We start from the raw sequence: 21645 nt of genomic DNA, 5'->3' as shown, positions 1-21645 counted from the left end.
TTGGGGCTGGTGGTTCTCTTTGTGTGGAGACCCGTCCTGTGCTTTGCAGGATATTAAGCAGCATTCCTGGCCTGCACTCACTAGATAGCAGTGGCCAGTCTCCCAGACCCAATCAGCGACAATCAGAAATGTCCCCTGGTGGGGAGGGGTAGGAAATCCTTTCCCGGTCAGAATCACTGTTTTAGATGTATAAAGGGTTTTACAAGCCAGATTTCACCTCTGTTTTACAGGTGAGAAAATGATTTCTTGGAGGATTCAATGCAGATGATTTGCCCGAAATCCCATGACTAATTAGTTAGTTGCAGAACCAAGACTAAAAAATCCAGATTTAACTCCACTGCTATAGAATTTGATCATTACACCATTCTGCTTCCCCAGGCTGCCTTTTTCTCCCATCTCTGGACAAATGTTCCCTTTTTAAGTGAATATATTAAGTGGCTTGTATAGCCTCCAATCACAAAGGAAAAAACAAAACAGCAAGGTGTCAGGACTTCTGGCCCAATTAGGATAATTTAAAGTCAGTAAGTTTTCAGGACCTCTACCTGTGAAGTTCTAATTCCTGCTAATATGACTGTTTTGTATCTGGTAACGAATCCAATAGGAAAGGCTCCCAGGGAGGATTTCGCACAGCCGGCTAACACAGCGAGTGGCACTTGTCTTCACTGAGCTTCACAGAGCAGTGGGGCTGCTCACCTGCGCCCAGGCCGGCCACAGCTCTCACGTGAAGGAGCATCCTCAGCAAAATCCTTCAGGATCCTTCGTATGTTTATGCTTTGCTCAGCCAAAAATACACTTGTATACTGACCTTGCCAACAGATGCCTGGTAATGAGGTCACAGAACTGAGCACTATTTTCAGAAAATTGCTTTCCAATGTAATAGATGCTCTGATTAGCTTCCTTTGCCTACTTTCATCTTTAACATGCTTAGGTGGTTCAGCCTGGGAGCCACTCGCTATTGCTGTTCTATTAAGAGTCACACCAAGAGTCCAGGAAATTTTAGCCTGAAAGGTATTTTTAACAAACTATATATCTAATACAATTAAAAACAATTCTCAAATCTTACTGTTGGTTTTGCTGTAGTTTCTCCTTAAACTTGACCTATTTCCTATTTACTCTTCAGTATGAAATGTGTGCTTCAGTGATTTTTTTTACATCTCCAGATGAAACTAATTTTGCCAACTTTAAAAACAAACAGTGTAACTCGAGGCAAACGATGTCAGCATTATGTTGCGTTCAGCAAACTTAATAACTATTTCTAATTTTTTAATGAATAAAGTATGAGGACTCTTCAACAACTTCATGGGAAATGAGTCCTATGAGAAAAGTGCATATGGGCTTCAGAATTTTTTGGGTAGCTAAACACACTTAATCTTTTAGTTCCACTTTTCCTTAACCTTTTGAAGTGACCTTGTAGACTTCACAATGGAATCTCCAAGCTTCCTGTACTCATGATGAACAACAGTGAAGGTTACCTTCTATGTAACGGGATTTTGTTGATAAAAGAATCACTATGTCACACACAACTAGGGACAGTTTCTAAATGCTTTCCTATTATGGGATGTTTTTCTACTTGTTTTGCAGTGGTGACTTAGATGATTTTTATGCCCTCTACTTCCTGCCTTTGGGGTAGCGAGGTGGTTTTCAGGCATTAAAAACTTATAAATGTAACAACAAATCAAAAAAGAAAAAAGAAATAGGACAGCTTTTATAACGTTTTGTACAGAAGTGTTTCCCTTAGAGAGAATGCAGGGTTGTTTTTTTTTTTTTTTTTTTTTTTTTGACAGGCAGAGTGGACAGTGAGAGAGAGAGACAGAGAGAAAGGTCTTCCTTTGCCGCTGGTTCACCCTCCAATGGCCGCCACGGCTGGCGCGCTGCGGCCAGCGCACCGCGCTGATCCGAAGTCAGGAGCCAGGTGCTTCTCCTGGTCTCCCATGGGGTGCAGGGCCCAAGCACTTGGGCCATCCTTCACTGCACTCCCTGGCCACAGCAGAGAGCTGGCCTGGAAGAGGGGCAACCTGGACAGAATCCGGTGCCCCGACCGGGACTAAAACCCGGTATGCCGGTGCCGTTAGGCGGAGGATTAGCCTATTGAGCCACGGCGCCGGCCAGAATGCAGGTTTTAATAACAGGGGGTGATATTTTTTTGGATGGCTCATGGTAACCAAAGATGAGATAAAATTTTCTGTCGGTCAACATCAGCTCCAGCCAGATAGTAGTCAGAGAGTAGGGGCCATATCTAACTGGTTTAGTGCTGCATCCCCAGCACCTACCACATATATAGTAGGCACTGAATAAACAGAAGTTGGATATCTGTTTATGATATGTAGGATGCTAAATAGCAGTACAGGCAAAGTATGAAATTAAAATAAACGAGGCAATGAAGATGATGGACAGGATGTGGAAAGTTGATGTGCCACATACAGGATTTGGCGTAGGAGACACAGTCAAAACAAAATAAACCCCACAAATAAGTTACATTATGTAAAAAAGTATCTCACTGACCAGAAGGACTAAAACTAAATTTAAGTGTTAAAATTAGAGGCTGGTATTGTGGTGTAGAGAATCAAGCCATTGTCTGTGATGACAACATCCCATATGGGTGCTGGTTTGTGTCCTGGCTACTCCACTTCCAATTCAGTTCCCTGCTAATAGCCTGAGAAAAGCTGCAGAAGATGGCCCAAGTGTTTGAGCACCTGACACCCACATGGGAGACCTAGGAGACGCTCCTGGTTGTTGGTGCTGCCTGGTCCAGCGCTGGCCATTGCAGCCATCTTGGGAGTGAATCAGCAGATGGAAGATTCTCTCTCTCTCTCTCTGTTTCTTCCTCTCTCTGTGTACTCTGCCTTTCAAATAAATAAATAAATAAATCTTGAAAAAAAAAAAAACAAATGTTAAAGTGAGGAAGGAAAAAGGGATTTGTGTGCTTCTATAGTTTCTAAAATAGTGTTGTAAAATGTCTAAGTAATTTTTCAAGTTAAAATTTAATTTTCAATTTTTCCACATACAATCATGTTGAATGGTGCTCTAGAGTATGAAAAATTCGTACAGCAGCTTCCTGCAGTGTAAGTAAATACCTGCACTTGGTATGTAAAAGTCCAACAATGCTAAATTTTATATTGAATAAAAGGCAACAAGGCTTCAGTCCTTCTCATCCTCATTCCGTGCAGATGCAGCCACATTAAGCCCTCCTTTTCCTAAACCAGCAAGTGAAAATTTTAGTCCCCACCCCCACCTTCCTTCTCTTCCTCCATCCTCCCAACACAGAAAACCACAGTTGTTAAATCCTTAGTCTGTGTTTCCCTGCAGTTTCACTATTTTGAAACTTCATACCATTCTGATTCTGGATCACTTGAATTTAACATGCTCTTAATCATTGGAACCTGGGAGAATTCTCTCCTTATCACTGATGTTTTGGGATATCCAATGACAGCTCAGTGTTGTTCCTTCTTTTCATCCATTATGCTGGGCACCCTGTGGGTCCTTTAAATCTGAAATTCCTGTCCTTCAATTCTGGGAAATGTTGTATCATTTCTTTGACAATGGCACATGTTCTCTTTTTAGAATTCCTACTTGTTGAATGTTGGATCTCCTGGATGACATTTTTTTTTTTTTAGCAGTTATGGAAATCAGGAAATGTGTTTGCATTAAGCAATACATAAAATGTAAATGATATTCAACAATAGTCTTTTAAGCTAAAAATTTTTACATTTTTAGTGTTCATTTATAAACCTATCTAAATAAAAAGACTTCAAGAACCAAATAGGAAAACTATACATTAAGATATTAACAATTAATAGTCATTAATAAATTACAGTTGACTTACAAGTTTAGTGTTGCATAGTTAATGAATTTCCATTTAATTTTGCTAGGTTATAATTTGAAGTTTTTGACTTTGTGATTATATTAATTTTGACACCTGAGCCAAAGATCACTGAAAAGTGAAAGTACCCTCGTTTTATACCCTTTGTCTTTGAGATAAGAAATCACCACTTAGCTAGGGTTATTTATTCCCATAACACTCTTGTTTAACCCAAGAAAATGAAAAGAAGTGAACTTGAAAGCACATTACTATTTACTCTCAATTTAACTTAATAGCAATAAACTCAAATATTCCCTTTGAGGTGAATACATGACACCACTGTTTATTGGAGCTCCTACTACATGCTGTCAAGTGCTGTGTGATTTTATATATGCTCCCACAGATAAGTACATGTCACTCCCATTTCATTCATGAAACAACTTGAGAAAACAAAAATCAAGTAAATTGCATTTGGAGACCCTAGAAAGTCACATTTAGCACTTTCTTGATCTGAAGTCTGTTTTTCCTCATATATTTCAAACCAAAATCAATCATGCTATGGTACTTAAAATAAGTCACACCAATTACTACATGCAAGGAATTCCAAAAGCCATAATGCAAATTTTCACAGAAGGCATTCAGTTGATAACTTGGCTTGCAAACACAATGAATAACATTAGTAATTGGCTAAATAAAAATCTCAAGTCTTTAAGAACAGAATTTTTTCATGCCTTATTTTGAATAATCAGTTACCTCAAATTGATTGAAGTAGAAGTGCAGAAGTAAGCCAGAAATCCTACCAAGATATTGCCATCGACAGAAAGAGAGAGCGAGCGAGAAAACACCAAAGACAGAGAAAGAAAGAATGATCATCTTTACTTAAGGAGATTTATTCAAACTATTTTTAGGCTATAAAGTGGAAAATTATGACACAATGATATTTTCAGGTATGTTTTATTTATTAACTACTCATCTGATAATCAATTAAGAAGTTTCAAATATTGAATAAAAAAAACATAATGCTAAAAAAAAATCCTTAAAATTAAGTACTTATTATTTCCATTACTAGAAAGATCACAGTAAAGCAAAATTCCGACATAATTTTATACTGATCTGAAATTAAAAGCTGCCTTATTTCATCTGTGACTTAACGTGACATTGGGTAAAGCAGGTAAATGAAAAAAATTTACCTTCACTGCAGCAGTGACAGCAGCAGAAGCTGCTAAGTTTAAGCCTTGCCGTCCAAAATTTACCACGGTCTCATAGCCTTTTTCCTTTGCTTGTACAATATAATCATCGATTTCCTGTGGGAGGGGAACCACATATTATTATTCAACTATATAGTTAAGAATCTACTGCTTTCTTTCCATACTATAATAGTTTCACTAATTTTACAGCATAAAGCATGTGTCGATATACATTTCTAAAACATGATTTGTGGAAATAATGGACATGTCTTACCCTTTCCTTTGAAGAAAGAAATGGATGAAGGAACTTTCTGTATATTAAACTTGCTCCTTTAGTATAAGGACTGAGCAACCATATGACAAAAGCAATCTTCAGCTCATAGTACAGGGGAAACCTAGCAGGAAACAAATTGGAAAAAAAAAAAAGAGTTGGTGAAAAACTACATAGACAATGTGGAAATCACAAAAATACTTTTGCAAAAGATCACTTACTGGGTTGTTTTCACACATAAAAGTTAGTGATCAGGGGAACAACCATGCTTGAATTGCTAAGTTCAAGAAGCAAGAGTGAGAAAGCTGCCAAACTGTGGCATTAATAGCATGTAGTCGTGGCAGGGAGGTACACCCACCCAGTCTGCAGAGCCCCAAAGTGCCATGTGAGTACCTGGCACATGTCACAGCATCAGGGTATAACTTTATATGCTCCCAGTACACAATGTTAACCCTATGCACACATCTCCTTCTTTTTCTCAGAACTCCCACCCTCCCGTCTCATGTGGTTTAGAATGGCAGCACTTTGCAGATCTAACTCACTTGCAAGGGCAATGTAATTGCCTCTGTGGTAGACTGGACATTGGGGTATACACCTATGCCCTTTGGCAGTGCTCTCCCTGTAGGCTGAGTCCAGTTCTTCAACCAAGGATTCTGGATTTAGCCAGGCCACTTGTTCTGGCCAACAGAATGTGCACGTGACACATGTCACAGGCAAGCAGAAGCTTAAAACTCCCTTTGACTCCTTCACTCCAACACACCCTCAACCTCTTGATTCAAGTTTTTGCTTTCCACTGTGAGAAAAGCTGTTTTTTTTATCCTTGGTCCTGAAGAGAGAAGACGCTTAAAATTGAGCTGAGCCCAAAAAGCTGGGCTGACCATTTGCCCTTACGCAGCTTGAGCAAGAAGTCAATGTGTTATTAGAATTTCTTGTTGCCACAGCAAAAGTTAACTAACATATCATGAGGGTACCAGTATCCTGTGGTCCATGAAGCACTAAGGCATATATGGTAAATTCTGCAAATCTGAGTTCCTCTGGCTGGGAAGACAGGTAGGAAGCAGTGAGGAATGACTGCTGTGTCGTCAACAAGGGGTCATTGCCATTGTGCCATTACACAGGAGTCTGTGGACTTTCAGTGCCCATGTTAAACTTTTTCTACATATTGTAATGATACATGAAAGCTACACTTGCAATCATAGAAAAACAACAGAGGCCTCTAAAAAGAAAAAGCTTTGAAACTTAGGATAACCAGCAAGATTTGGGATCTGTGTTCTGCCACCTAAAAACAAACAGAAAATCCTCCCTCCCCAAACTCTTACACCAAAGACATGACAGACAAGCAAATGAATGAACACTGGGACAGAGGAAGGAAAACTATTTCAAAGCAGAAAAGACAGATGGATGCAGATACAGAGAAAATCATATGTAAGTGCAGGTTGTTAAGAATATTTAAATGTGATGACGTCTATTTTTTTTCTAGCAAATCTAATGGGATCTAATGAGCTACAAGAACATCACAACAGCAGAGTGAGAAGGACAGTTGGAGGACAGAATAGTAAAGGTCTGAAACAGACACAGGAGGGAACGGAAGTAGCCACTGACCAAAAGCAAATAAAGGAGGATGACAACCAAGGTTTTCTATTCTCCCTTCCAAGTGTTACCCAGACCTGACCCTGCTTAGCTTCCGAGATCAGATGCAGTCGGGTGTGTTCAGGGTGGTATGGCCATAGACTCCATTCTCAAGATACTGGGGGGAACGTATGTGGAAGGTGGGCAGGGAGTGGCACATGGGAAAAAGGAGCTGCCTTTGTTTAAGGGGAGCTTGATGGAGGTACTGTTCTTATAAGAAAGCAGATGAAGAAACAGAAATGGCAGAGAATTTGGCAACTTGATCAAATTCACATAGTTAACTGCAAGAGCAGGCTAAGAACTCAGGATACCTGATAATGAGGCCGTAGTCTGGCCCCTTCTTGATAGAAAACTTACCAAGCAACAGTTAGATCTGCTATTGTTTCGATCACAGTATAGAGAGCAAAAACAATCCAGTACATCATCCATCGAACCTGAAAATAGTAAAGTATGCATGAAACACTATGCAAAAATTATCTGCATCTCTGAGTAATTTTATGTGTGTACTCTTAGATACATAATATGGGTCAAACTTGGTCCCCCAAACTTACACAGACTTTCTTAAGTCTCTCCTTGGGAGATTTCAGTTTCATTAAGGATTAAAATCTCTGCTTTTCTCAATCATATAATAATAGCAAACATACAATGCCATGCCAACCAGAGGCTAGAGACTGTGCTAAGCACATCACATACATAATAATAATTTTTTAAATATTTATTTATTTATCTGAAAGAGTTACAGAGAGGCAGGGGGAGAGAGAGAGAGAGAGAGAATCAGAGAGGTCTTCCGTCTGCTGGTTCAGTTCCCAAATGACTGCAATGGTGGAGCTGGGCTGATTGGAAGCCAGGAACCATGAGCTTCTTCTGGGTCTCCCACATGGGTACAGGGGCCCAAGCACTTGGGCCATCTTCTACTGCTTTCCCAGGCCATAGCAGAGAGCTGGATCAGAAATGGAGCAGCTGGGACTTGAACCGGCTCCCATATGGGATGCTGGCACTGCAGGCAGCGGCTTCACCTGCTATGTCACAGCACCAGGCCCCACATATATTATTAATTAATTCAATCTCCACAACACTATGAAGACGTAGGAAATCTACTTATTGCCACCATAAATAAATTGGTGACGCAGAGAGGTAAAGTGACTTGCTTTTAAGGTAACTCAGCTCAGGGTCAGCGCTGTGGCATAGTAGGTAAAGCCGCCACCTGCAGTGGGCGCTGGTTTGAGTTCTGGCTGCTCCACTTCTGATTCAGCTCTCTGCTATGGCCTGGGAAAACAGCAGAAGATGGCCCATGTGCTTGCACCCCACACCCACGTGGGAGGCCCAGAAGAAGCTCCTGGCTCCTGCCTTTGGATTGGCGCGGCTCCAGCTGTTGCGGCCAACTGGGGAGTGAACCAATAGATGGAAGACATCTCTCTCCTTCTGCCTCTCCCTCTCTCTCTGTGTAACTCTGACTTTCTAATAAATAAATAAATCTTAAAAAAAAAGGGGGGGGGGGCCGGTACTACTGCTCACTTGGCTAATCCTGCACCTGTGGCGCCAGCACACCGGGTTCTAGTCCTTATTGGGGCGCCGGATTCTGTCTCAGTTGCTCCTCTTCCAGGCCAGCTCTCTGCTATGGCCCGGGAAGGCAGTGGAGGATGGCCCAAGTGCTTGGGTCCTGCACCCACATGGGAGACCAGGAGGAAGCCCTGGCTCCTGGCTTCAGACTGGCGCGGTGCAGTGCGCAGGCCATAGCAGCCATTTGGGGGTGAACCAACGGAAGGAAGACCTTTCTCTCTGTCTCTTTCTCTCTAATTCTGCGTGTCAAAAAAAAAAAAAAAAAAAAAAAAGAAAAAAAAGTTAAAAAAAAAAAAAAAGTAACTCAGCTTGGATCCAGGCTGTTTGACTTCAGAATCAGTTAATTCTCTTATCCTGTAGAGACAATGTGAGGAATTGCTGAATATGGGGTCCAAGAATAAACATTGCTTCATTGCTTCCCTTGTTCTCATCTCAATCATGGACGAAAAAATTCATCTCTTCTTAGACATTTAGAAAACTGACCTAAGTGTTTAGATTTCTTTTTCCAAATGGCTCAAGAACTTTATTTTTACACTTAAAGGCTGATGAAAACCATTACTATCCTATTAAAGAAAATGCAACATTCCAATAGAAAATTACATTTACTTATTAAATACTACATAGGTTTTCTCAAAGACAACTTGAAAACATTCAGCATACTTGCTTAATTTCAGTACAATGGATTCAAGAACAAGTACAAATGTCGCATTCAAGAGTAGATTACAAATTATCATAATCACTGTTATCAATCAACGTCATCATCATCACCTGCACATTTTCTTTTCAATGCATTTGATGCATTAGCAGTATTTTGTGATGACACCACATTAGTGGTAATAAGAATGTTTTCGGGCCCAACTGGTGATGGATTAATCAGAACACCGAGAAATGCTGATGTTGCAGGAATTGATGCTTTCCCAGCAGGTGACTGTGAAGCAGGCATCTGTACTGTGAACCTTTGTCCTGTGAGGGACATTGATCTAGTAGCTACTTTAGTTAAAACAGACCTGGTTTGTGGAGCCAGTGTGCCTGGTGTGGGAATACTGGGACTGCTAGTAACTGACCAGACACTTAACTGTGGAATGTTAGTTATTCCTCCTGCACAAGTAGATGCCTTCTTCCTTCTTCCTTCTCCTTCTTCTATTTTAATCTAGAATCTGAATATGGCTTGATCAATGACAAAGGGGTTTGATTTCTTTGCCTCGCAATATCTAATAAAAAATCTGTCAGGGGAGGAGAGGTAAAATATTGGTCCGCATGATGCTGGATTGCCAATTGTACATTATCTGCATCAACAGCTTTCTTACCATGACTTGAATAAATTTTTGCATCATCTAAAATTGTGGTCACATATTAGAAGACAAACTCCAACATTTGATTTGGAGCTCTTGGCTCATAGTCTGTAATCCCATATCCTTCAGGATTTGTGCCATCATCTGGGCATCTTTCGGAATGCCCATGGTAGAAGCTATTTTGCCAGACTCCATGGTATCTAGTAATCAGAATTCTTGAGCTAAATCACCCACATTAATGTATTGCACTCCTGATTTTGATGTGAATTCTTTGCCTAATATGGTTTTCCCAACCTCAGGTATACCACTGAGCAGGATGTTCTGCAGCAACATGGCTCTTTCAGTGGATACTCTGAGCACCTCTACTTGCTTGCACTTATACATCATGGGGAGGCATTATTTGGTTTTAATACTGATGCTTGTTTGGTTATTGTCTATTTGCATAGACAATATAAAATTCAAGTGCTTTCTGCAGTTTATAAATAGAAAACTGAACAAATCAGTTAAAAACAACCACAAATTAACTTTTGAAGCAATAGTAGTGTAAAATATGAGTAATACCAATTTGCTGTCATTTATAGAAAATCCTCAAGGCTTAAAAAAATACTGTCCAAATCAGTGGGCACTTAGCCTAATGGTTAACATTTCCATTAGGATGTCTAGGTCCCATGTTGGAATATCTATTCAGTCTCTATCTCTGGCTCCCAATACAGACACTGGGATGCAGCAGTGATGGCTAAAGTAACTGGGTTCCTGCCACACACACTGGAGATCTGAATTGAGTTCCTGGCTTCAGCTCAATTGTTGTGGGCTTTTGGGGAGTCAATCAGCAGATGGGAGCTCTTTCTTTGTCTCAGTCTCTCTCAAAGGAGCAAAATAATTCTAATAAAAGTCTAATAAATAATTCTATGGAAAGATGGAACTAAAAGATGTTTATTTTTGTGCAAAAAATTTAGAAATACTGAGACCAGCGTTGTGGCGTGGTGGGTTAAGCTGCTACCTGCAATGCCGGGATGCCATATGGGTGCCAATTTAAGTTCCAGCTACTCCACTTCTGATCCAGCTCCTTGCTAATGCGCCTGAGAAAGCAGCAGAAGATGGCCCAACTACTTGGGCCCCTGAACCCACATGGGAGATACAGATGAAGGTTCTGGCTTCAGCCTGGCTCAGCCTGGTCATTGTGGCCATTTGGGGAATGAACCAGCAGATAGAAGATGTCTCTCTCTGTCTCCCCCTCTCTCTGTAATTCTGCCTTTCAAATAAATAAAATAAATCTTTAAAAAAATTTAGAAATCCATGCATAGAATTTTCATCACACATATTTTTCATGAATTTTTGAAGACTCCTCAAACATTCAATTCATGGATTTCAATATTATTTTGTACCCAAATAAACTTATCTTTTGATTTCACTTTCTTTTTTTTTTCTTTTAAAGATTTATTTTATTTATTTGAAAGACAGAGTTACAGAGAGAAGTAGAGACAGAGAGAGAGGTCTTCCATTAGTTTACGCCCCAGATGGCTGCAACGGCCGGAGTTGTGCTGATCTGAAGCCAGGAGCCAGGCGCTTCTTCAGGGTCTCCCACATGGGTGCGGGGTGCAAGCACATGGGCCATCTTCTACTGCTTTCCCAAACCATAGCAGAGAGCTGGAATGGAAGTGGAACAGCCGGGTCTTGAACCAGCACCCATATGGGATGCCGGTGCTTTAGGCCAGGGCATTAACCTGCTGCGCCACAGCATCAGCCCCCTTTGATTCCGTTTTCTAAAAACTTTTTGAAGTATCCCTCCTATGAGATAATTGAATTTTAAGGTCAATATCTCAAATTTTAAAAAAAAAGACCAAATATCCTTTTTTTTTAAAAGATTTTATTTATTTATTTATTTTGACAGGTAGAATTACAGACAGTGAGAGGGAGAGACAGAAAGGTCTTCCATCTGCTGGTTCACTCCCCAAATGGCTGCAATGGCCAGAGCTGTACTGATCTGAAGCCATGAGCCAGGGGCAAGGAGCTTCTTCTGGGTCTCCCATGTGGGTGCAGGGGCCCATGCACTTGGGCCATCTTCTACTGCTTTCCCAGGCTATAGCAGAGAACTGGATCAGAAGAGGAGCAGCCGGGACTAGGACCAGAGCCCATATGGGATGACAGCACTGCAGGCAGAGGATTAACCTACTGTGCCACAGAGCTGGCCCTCAGATATTCTTTTTTTTTTTTTTTTAAGTTTTATTTATTTGAAAGGCAGAGTTACAGAGACACAGAGAGAGGTCTTCCATCCTCTGGTTCACTCCCCAAATGGCCACAACAGCCAGAGCTGGGCTGATATGAAGCCAGGAGCCAGGAGCTTCTTCTGAGTCCCCAACATGGGTACAGGGACTCATGGACTTGGGCCATCTTCTGCTGTTTTCCCAGGTACATCAGCAGGAAGCGGGATCAGAAGTGGGGCAGCCAGGATTCGAACTGGTGCCCGTATGGGATGCTGGTCTTGCAGGTGGCGGCTTAACCCAGTACAGTACAGCACTGGGCCATCTTTAATTTCTTACTCTTTGTGAGTTCTTTTAAATCTTTCACACAACCAACTCCAGGTTTTGGCTGAGTATGGAGATGTTTCTCCAGGGCTAATACTCTATGTGTGTCTAGTGTTGACTTTTCTTCCTTCCCATCCTGCCCTCACCCTTTAGAAAAAAGGAAGTGATGCTCTTATTTGAGTTTATCCACCTTCCCTTTCTAAATCCAAGCACTACATTAGTACTTTTATCTCTCAGGTATATTCACAAAGTTATTTTACCATGGTTGATCACAGGCCTCTCTCCCATCAAAGAAACGAAGAAAAAAATGACTGCCACCAGCACAGGGGACTTTTACAGAGTTACTGGGGACCTTGGAGGTGATCAAATTTTTTTTTTTTTTTTTTTTACAGGCAGAGTGGACAGTGAGAGAGAGAGAGACAGAGAGAAAGGTCTTCCTTTTGCCGTTGGTTCACCCTCCAATGGCCGCCGCGGTAGGCGCGCTGCGGCCGGCGTACCGCGCAGATCCGATGGCAGGAGCCAGGTGCTTATCCTGGTCTCCCATGGGGTGCAGGGCCCAAGGACTTGGGCCATCCTCCACTGCACTCCCTGGCCACAGCAGAGAGCTGGCCTGGAAGAGGGGCAACCGGGACAGAATCCGGCTCCCCGACCGGGACTAGAACCCGGTGTGCCGGCGCCGCTAGGCGGAGGATTAGCCTATTGAGCCGCGGCGCCGGCTGGAGGTGATCAAATTTTTAAAAACTAAATAATATCTTTACTGAAAAAAACAAAACAAAACAAAACAAAACTCTAAACCCTGAAAAAACATCAGAAACAAAACTCTTCTGGCTGGGTCTTCTGTTCACCCTACCCTGGGACTCTTGAGAAGCCTCCAAGAAGCCCCAGTGCTTCATGGGATAGAGTTTGAAAACAAATAGTGTGGCAAACCCCCCTCACTTTACTAACAGCCAAAACAAACAGCTGCTGAAGGTCGTCAAGCCAGGAAATGGGTGACAGAGGCAGCAGTATACCTGGAAGGCCTCAACGATGTGGCTTTTCAAATAAGTGGCTGCCACCAGACTAACCTTTCCAGTTCTCTGGGGTAGTTGTCTACCTATTATGCAACTCAGGAATTTCAGTGTAAACATAACCATCTCCTTCCTGGGGAAGAAGGTTTAAATTACATTTGGCTCCCCTTAAAGAAAGCTTGGGAAAACTCTCAGAAAAAGAAAAGTACCAAGGCTTGCTGTTTTTCCTTATTTTACAATCATCATTCTGGTTGTGATCTTTCAGAGGATAACAACTCTAGGTAACACTCCACAAGTACTTCTACTTCACTGGCTAATAGGGTTGTATGGAGGGATTGCAGAAAGGGACTGTTTGCAGATACTCCATGAATGACTGGTTGTAGAATGGATGAGAGATGATGCATGTCCCAAAGGTTTTAAAAGTACTTGTGCAGGGGCTGCTGCTGTGGCAAAGCAGGTAAAAAGCCACCACCTGCAGTGCCGGCATCCCATATGGGTGCTGGTTTGAGTCCTGGCTGCTTCACTTCTGATCCAGGTCTTTGTTACGGCCTGGGAAAGCAGTAGTAGATGGCCCAAGTCCTTGGGCCCCTGCACCCACGTGGGAGACCTGGAAGAAGCTCCAGCTCTTGCAGCCATCTAGGGAGTGAACCAGCAGATGGAAGACATCTCTCTCTGCCTCTGCTTCTCTTGCTTCTCTGTAACTCTGTCTTTCAAATAAATAAATATTTTTTAAAAAGTACCTGAGCCTCAGTTAAATGTTTATTTACTTTCCAAACAAAGCCATCAAAATTTTAAAATTTACAAAATAAGTAAGTGCTTTCTATAAGCTTTCTCTAAAAAATAACTATATATATATATATATATGTATATATACACATATATATTTAGGTTGCGAGAGTATTAATAATGTCAAAATATTTAAAAAGGAGAAAAAGAAGGCTTTGGCTTTTAAGTTAAAAAAATGGTGGTTATGATTTTGCTTGGGATGCCTTTATTCCATATCAGAGTCCCTGCTCTACTTTTTTTTTTTTGACAGGTAGAGTGGACAGTGAGAGAGACAGAGAGAAAGGTCTTCCTTCTGCCGTTGGTTCACCCTCCAATGGCTGCTGCGGCCGGCGCATCGCGCTGATCCGAAGCCAGGAGCCAGGTGCTTCTCCTGGTCTCCCATGGGGTGCAGGGCTCAAGCACTTGGGCCATCCTCCACTGCCTTCCCGGGCCATAGCAGAGAGCTGGCCTGGAAGAGGGGCAACCGGGACAGAATCCAGTGCCCAAACCGGGACTAGAACCTGGTGTGCTGGTGCCGCAGGCGGAGGATTAGCCTATTGAGCCGCAGCGCCGGCCCCTGCTCTACTTCTGATTCAGCTTCCTGCTAGTGCACACCCTGGGAGGCAGCAGATGATGGCTCAAATAATTAGGTTCCTGCCACCCTCTTGGGAGACTTAGCTTGAGATCCCAGTTCTTGGCTTTGATCTGACCCTGCCCTGGCCGTTGCAGGCATTTGGAGAGTGAACCAGTGGAAAGAAAATCTCTCTCTTTCAAATAAAAGGAAAATAAATAAGTAAATAAAAACAAAAACAAAAACTAGGAACCAATAAACTATCCAATCAATAGGGAGGGTATCTCTATATACGTTCCTAGGGCAATGAACACAATTTCTAATAGCAAAATCCATGGTTTTTAATTTTCTACCTTTAGTGAAAACATTCTACAACAATCTGCTCTTAAACTTAAAGATGTTTCATTCTCCTTATCAGAAACATAGACATGAAAACAGTTGAATCCACTCAATAATTAAATGAATTCAGTGAGCATGTGTTATTCATGGGAGCAACCCCAGAGAAAGTTAACCTTGAAAATATATTGCCTTCTTTTTTCCATTAATAGATTTGGTTGGGATTTTATACCAAATGATTATTCAGCAAAGCTTTTATTAAACTATATTTCAAGGCCACTCAGCCCAATGTTTAAGGTTTTGCCCAAAGGAAATAACAGAAGGAAATCAAGGTCAATGAAAAAAAAAATAAAGAAAGTCACAAAACCTTAAGTGTTATTAGTTATTTGTGCAGATGAAAAAATAAAATGCAACATTAATAGAAAAAATTGATAGGAAAACAATCATATTGATAATCTTATGGACATAAGTAACCAAATATAAGATGCAAATAAATCAAGACTAACAAATCACAATCTACCTTTCAAGGTATTTGGGAAAGGGTTACTAGCATCATCTGTATCAGCACAAATTTATTTTGGGAAAGTGACAACAAATATTTCTTTCCACTTCAGAAGCAATTGGTAAAAATCAATAGCTATTGTTTAGACACTGTCATGAGAACAATGAAAAATATGAAATCTGTGCTCAACTGTTTCTTAAAAGTCTTTGACCTTTATCCTAATCTCAGAGGTAAACATTAAAAAACTGGATTTGTTTATTTGAGAAGGGAGGGACAGAGACAGAAGACAGAAAGCTCCCCATCTGCTGGTTCACTCTACAAATACCCACAATGGGCATGGGGTGGAGCTGAAGGCAGGAACTAAATCAAGTTGTCCCACGTGGGTGGCAGGAGCCCAGTTACTTGAGCTATCAACACTGCCCACCATGGTCTGCATTAGCAGGAAATTGGATAAGGAGCCAGAGCTGGGTGTCAATCCTAGTGCAGTCTGATGTGGGACATGGGTGCCAGGACAAACGTGCACCCCATTAGTAAACATTTTTAACACAGATGACAACTCACTTTCAGAAGAATGTTTGTGTTATAGAAGGTGGCTCACATAGCACACAGGAATTGCCTGTGCTACTGCTATGTAGCCTAGTCAATGACCATAAAAAGCTGTGAAAGAAAAAAAGTCTCTGTTCCTATAGAACTCCGTTCTCCAAGAATGTGACACTTATACCTATAAGCTCTAAGATGCGGATACACATACATGTGTACACACAGCCCCTCCTTTTGATTGCTCTTTCACACTAAACGTAATTTAGCACATTCTTCAGGCTCAGGTGGCATCATTAAACACCACGCTCATGTTGATACAACTGCAGCAAACCTCACCTATTTTATGTCACAGGAACAGAAACAGAATTTAATATTATACCAGGGAGGGAAAAAAAGTAAAGAATGGATTTTTTTAAAAATGTCCTGCTGTTTTTACTACATTACATGCCGTGGCTCCCAGTAGGGGTCAAGATTCCAATGTTTTGAGGAAAACTAACTAAAGGAATTATTTATGAAGTTGTGGGCAAGGTTCAGGAAAATCAGTAAAAGATGGTGGCACATTCTGAGCTCCCAACAGCAGGAACTGGTGGTATTCCTGGGTGTTTAGGAGGCAATGGAGGGAAGAGTGAGAGCAAAAGCTTCCAGCACATGGTCACAGCCACCTATGGTGGCAGACAGTGAGTCCAGACAACATTCAGATTTCCCACTCCTGTTTTTAAAAATGTTTATCTAATTAATTTATTGGAAAAAAAAAAAAACAGAGAGACAGTCATATCCATATAGCTATTGTCATATCCATTCACTTTCCAAATGCCCACAACAGCCAGGGCTGCACCAGGCTGAAGCTAGGAGCTGAGAACTCAACCTGGGTCTTCCACGTGGGTGGCAGGGACCCAATTACTACAGCTATTGCCTGCTGCCCTCCAGGATGCACGTTAGCAGGGAGTTGGAATTGGAAGATGAGCTGGGGACTTGAACAAGGGCTGGGCCAGGCTGAAGCCATGAGCTTCTTCTAGGTCTCCCATGAATGCAGCAGATAGCTGCACCGGAAGTGGAGCAGCTGGGACTTGAATCAGTGTTGACATGGGGTGCCAGCATTGTGGTAGCTTTGCCAAAATGATAGCCCCTCCCCATCAAAATTCTGACCATGGCCTTGAAGGTCTTATGTATCTGGCCCCAGCTACCTCTCTGGCTTTCATATTTCCTTTACTGGTTCTGCTCTAGACACACTTTCGATTTTACTGTCTTTTGAATGTGTTGATATGGTCCTATCTCAGGGTCTTTGTTCATGCTGTTATTTAATTGCATGAAATATTCTTCCCTCAGTTATCCATGTGGATAGCTTTCTCACTTGCTTCAGGTCTCTGTTCACAAACATGCCGTCTAAGAAGTCTCTTCTGTCTGTTTAAAATATTAGTATCCTCCCAACTCCCTCATCCTGCTGTAGCATATTCCACATATCCTAGTAACATCTGACAAATATTTATTGTTTTTTCTCCTGTCTTTCCCTACTAGAATGTAAACTCCAAGAAGACAAAGACTTCTTTTGCTCACTGCTGAATCCCCTGTGTCAGGCACGGAAAGCGCTCAATAGATGTACATCAGGAACTTGTTGAATGCATGTGGGGCTGCCCAGTCCTATGTGCCTCTTTGTGCAAGGATTGCGCAAGGCTGGAAAATAGATGGGAGGTAAGGACATCATCAGTAAATACAAACTAACCTGTATACAGCAGTGGCTACAGATTTAGGCTGTTGTCGCTCATAGTGCCTTGAGCAGCACACAGGGGCGCTACCAAAAGACCAGAGTGGAGAAGAGGAGTACCATTTTAAGAAAGACTGTGGGAAAAAAAAAAAAGAAAAAAAGAAAGAAAGGCTCTGGAGAGACCCTCAGGGGGACTGTCAAAAGTATTTGGGAAGAACTTGGAGGGCAGGCAAGGCTGACAATCTCACACAGCAGACTGGCACAGGGCCAGAGGCATTCTATTTTAAAATATTATTGTGATCCCCTTGGTGAATGTGGCTTCCAGCTGTGGAATCTGTTAGCAAATGTGATTTCAGCACTAACCCTCCTCTCTTTGAACAGGTCACAAAGTCAAGACAAATACACTTGTTAGAAATAAAGACAAAGTTTGAAGTAAACATGTTCGGGGGGGCGGGGTGTCAATGAGATAGCTAAAGAATGAAGTTCATAAAAGTCAGTGGGAAGATTATAGGAACAAATGCACCCCAAAAGATATATAATGCCTAGTACAGTACCTGGCACGGAACAGACACTCAGAAATATTTATTACAATGATTAAGTGAACTGGGTCAATGTAATAAGCAAGACTGTAATTTCTGTTTTTCCTAATTATTCAGTAATAAATGTATCTTGAAAGTGGTCACAATGAAATGATATTCAATTTTGGAGCACTTTATCCTTTTTTTTTTTTTTTTTTTTAGTGGGAGGTAAAATAGCAAGGTTTATTAGGAAGGGACATCTGTAAGGACGGATGGGCACCTCTCCAGACAGAGCCTGAGAAACTGGGGAGGAGGAAGGAGGGAGGTTACATGTTGAGTGGAGAGATTACACCTGACCAGGCCAGGCAGGAGGCTCAGCAAAGATGCAGAGAGCTGAGCGCGCAGTCCAGTTGAGGCTGGGGGTTTTTAAGGAGATGGGCCATTTTTTTTGTGTGTGTGACTAGAGAAATGTGATGAATATTTTAATCGAAAATGTTTATAAATAAAAGCACTCAAATGAAATCTTAAGATCATTTAAATATCAAAAGGAATCTATTTTCCAGGGAAATATACTCTTATAATTAGGCAGGCTCTTTTGAAGAACAGAGTCATCTGTGATATAAAACCATAGCACCTAAAATTACATGCTGGTGTGTAAAGTGCACGGATCAGGTTGTCCTACTTAGCAAGCCAGCACTAGCTTTATTATTACCCAAAATTCCATAAGACCTCTATAAAGCCTTAGCATTTCAGAAATCCAGACAGTCATCTGACGGGATTCTTAGCTTCACCCTCTTAAAGGAATTACAGGATATTTAAAGCCTGAGTGAGTACTGGAAACGAACATACCCATAGGCTAAATTTACTATCCGAAGACCATGCTCCATTTAATTGGTATGCATTTGCCTATTCTGATGCCAAAAGAAAAACTGGCTTCATTTCATGATCTTCTAACATTTTACAACAAAACAAGTTTTTATGATTTACATTCTTAGGCGAAATTTTTGTGACATTGATTTAGATCCCAGGAAAAACAAATGAGGCAAACAAAAAGTGAGCTGCAATTCCCAAATGATCTTCATGATTTTCTATCACAGAAACTGAGCTCGGCTCAGCCCTGGCTAATGCAGGCACTTTGGTGAGTGGACCAGTGCATGGGAACGAACTCTCTGCCATTTTGTCTCTCAAATAAATAAATAAAGGGAAGGAAAATTAAGAAAAAAATTAATTAAAATTAAGGGAAAATTAAAGGAAAAGAAAAGAAATAGTAATAAATAAATAATATTTATTTATTAATAAGAGTAATAAATAGGCTGGCGCTGCGGCTCACTTGGCTAATCCTCTACCTGCGGTGCCGGCACACCGGGTTCTAGTCCCGGTTGGGGTGCTGGATTCTGTCCTGGTTGCTCCTCTTCCAGTCCAGCTCTCTGCTGTGGCCCACGAAGGCAGTGGAGGATGGCCCAAGTCCTTGGGCCCTGCACCCACATGGGAGACCAGGAGGAAGCACCTGGCTCCTGGCTTCAGATCGGTGCATCGCACTGGCCATAGCGGCCATTAGGGGGGTGAACCAATGGAAGGAAGACCTTTCTCTCTGTCTCTCTCTCTCTCACTGTCTAACTCTGCCTGTCCCAAAAAAAAAAAAAAAAAAAAAAAAAAAAAAAGAGTAATAAATAGGCCCCAAGTAAACAGGGAAGTATCATGTTCTGGTGGGAGGCAAGTTGCTGTAGATTTCCGGGTCCTAAATAATTTGTAATGACACATTAATTACAAAGTTTTTTTCTTAAATTGTACCTAATATAACTTATTCTTGTTAGACTATGATCAATGTGATATTATAATACTAATAATATGTTAAAGATTCAATGCTGATAAATATGACATAACTGTATAGGTTGAGTATCTCTTATCTGAAGTGCTTGAGACCGTGTTTTGGATTTTAAAAAATTTTTGGACAATCTGCATATCTATAATAAGATATCTTGTGGGTGGGTCCTAGTCCAAACACAAAATTCATTTATGTGTCATATATACCTTTCATACACAGGCTGTGTGTAACTTCATACAATATTTAAATAATTTTGCGGTTTGTATACACTGAATCATGATTTAACTGTGGCCAGACCCATGAGGTCAGGTGTGGAATGCTTCCCTTGTGTCTGTTGGCCCTCAAAAAGCCGGATTTTGGAATTTTGAATTTTTAGATAAGATGCTCAACCTATACTGTCTATTTTTCATAATAAAAAAATTGATATACTAATTTGATAAGTATTACTTATGGCCTAAACAACAAAATCTTTGACACAAAAAAGTCATGAACCTTGATGTCAAGGTGTTTCTACCCCCAAGATTAATGTAACACATTGAAAAACAGGTGATTATCAGAACAATGTTTGATCCAACATATAACTACTGATACTTTATTATATATCACGTTACACATGAGGTTATTTTAAAATTTTGAACTTAGAATTTTAAAATCCGTGCATACTTTTTCATGACATATGCATTTTCCATGATTTTTTTAATGATCCCTCATATGTAACAATTTCAATTTTTTTTGCACCAAAATAAACATATTTTAATTCCATTTTCTATTAATTAAAAATGTTTTAACACTTATTTGAAGGTCACAGAGACAAAGAGTGCATGTGGGTGGCAGGGATCCACTTAGTTGAGTCATCACAGTGCCTCGTAGGGTCTGTGTTAGCAGAAGGCTGGAATCCGGAGCTGGAGCAAGTACTAAACCTAGGCACTCTGATGTGGGATGTGGGATGTGGGATGTGAGGACCAAATGCCTACCCCTCCCAAACTTTCTGACGAGGTACTCTTGGATTATTCATGGCCTTACAGAGAAAAGATTTCCCTCCTTACCAGAGGTCTTAATGTGGGAGTCCTCAAAAGGTTCGTGGAAAATATAAATGATGGAAAAACTATGCATGGATTTCTAAACTGCTTGCACCAAAAGCAACCTTCCTTTAAAAGTTTATTTATTTTCATCTTCTTGAAAAGTAGAGCAACAGAGAGAAAGAAAGAGAGACAGATCTTCCATCTGTTGGTTCATTCCCCAGATGAGCTGCGCCAAAGCCAGGAGCCTGGAACTCTATCTGGGTCTCTCATGAGGGTGGCAGGGGCCTAGGTACTTGAGGCATCATCTTCTGACTCCTGGGTGCTTAGCAGGAAAATGGATTGGAAGCGAAGTAGCCAGGACTTGAAGCAGCACTCCAATATGAAATGTGGGCATCCCAGTGGCAGCTTAACCCACTGTACCACAACATCTACTTCTAAACTTAATACTTAAATCCCTGTTCCCATGAACTTCTGCAAATACCTTTGTATGTAACCTTGGTTCCCCATACTTTTCCTTTGTGGTGTATCTGTGTGGTTAGTTTACATAACCCTTGCCTTTGACTACAACAACCAATAGGAGCCCCAACTATCTTG

General features: G+C 41.1%; 1 protein-coding gene and 1 pseudogene across 1 annotated transcript in view; both read right to left on the bottom strand.

The window, feature by feature from the left end:
- The window catches only part of REEP3 (receptor accessory protein 3), a 95523-nt gene that overhangs the window by 18963 nt on the left and 54915 nt on the right, over positions 1-21645 (bottom strand). The window contains exons 3-5 of the mRNA XM_062213865.1: positions 7244-7320; positions 5261-5381; positions 4990-5103 (exon numbers count right to left, since the gene is read on the bottom strand). Coding sequence (XP_062069849.1) covers positions 4990-5103; positions 5261-5381; positions 7244-7320 — 312 coding nt within the window. The remainder of the gene's footprint in view (positions 1-4989; positions 5104-5260; positions 5382-7243; positions 7321-21645) is intronic.
- LOC133776094 (transcription initiation factor TFIID subunit 9-like) lies at positions 9167-9933 on the bottom strand (annotated as a pseudogene).

Source organism: Lepus europaeus, chromosome 17 (assembly GCF_033115175.1).
Source record: "Lepus europaeus isolate LE1 chromosome 17, mLepTim1.pri, whole genome shotgun sequence".
In the NCBI taxonomy this organism is placed as follows: Eukaryota; Metazoa; Chordata; class Mammalia; order Lagomorpha; family Leporidae; genus Lepus; species Lepus europaeus.
This window is presented reverse-complemented; position numbering and strand designations above follow the sequence as displayed.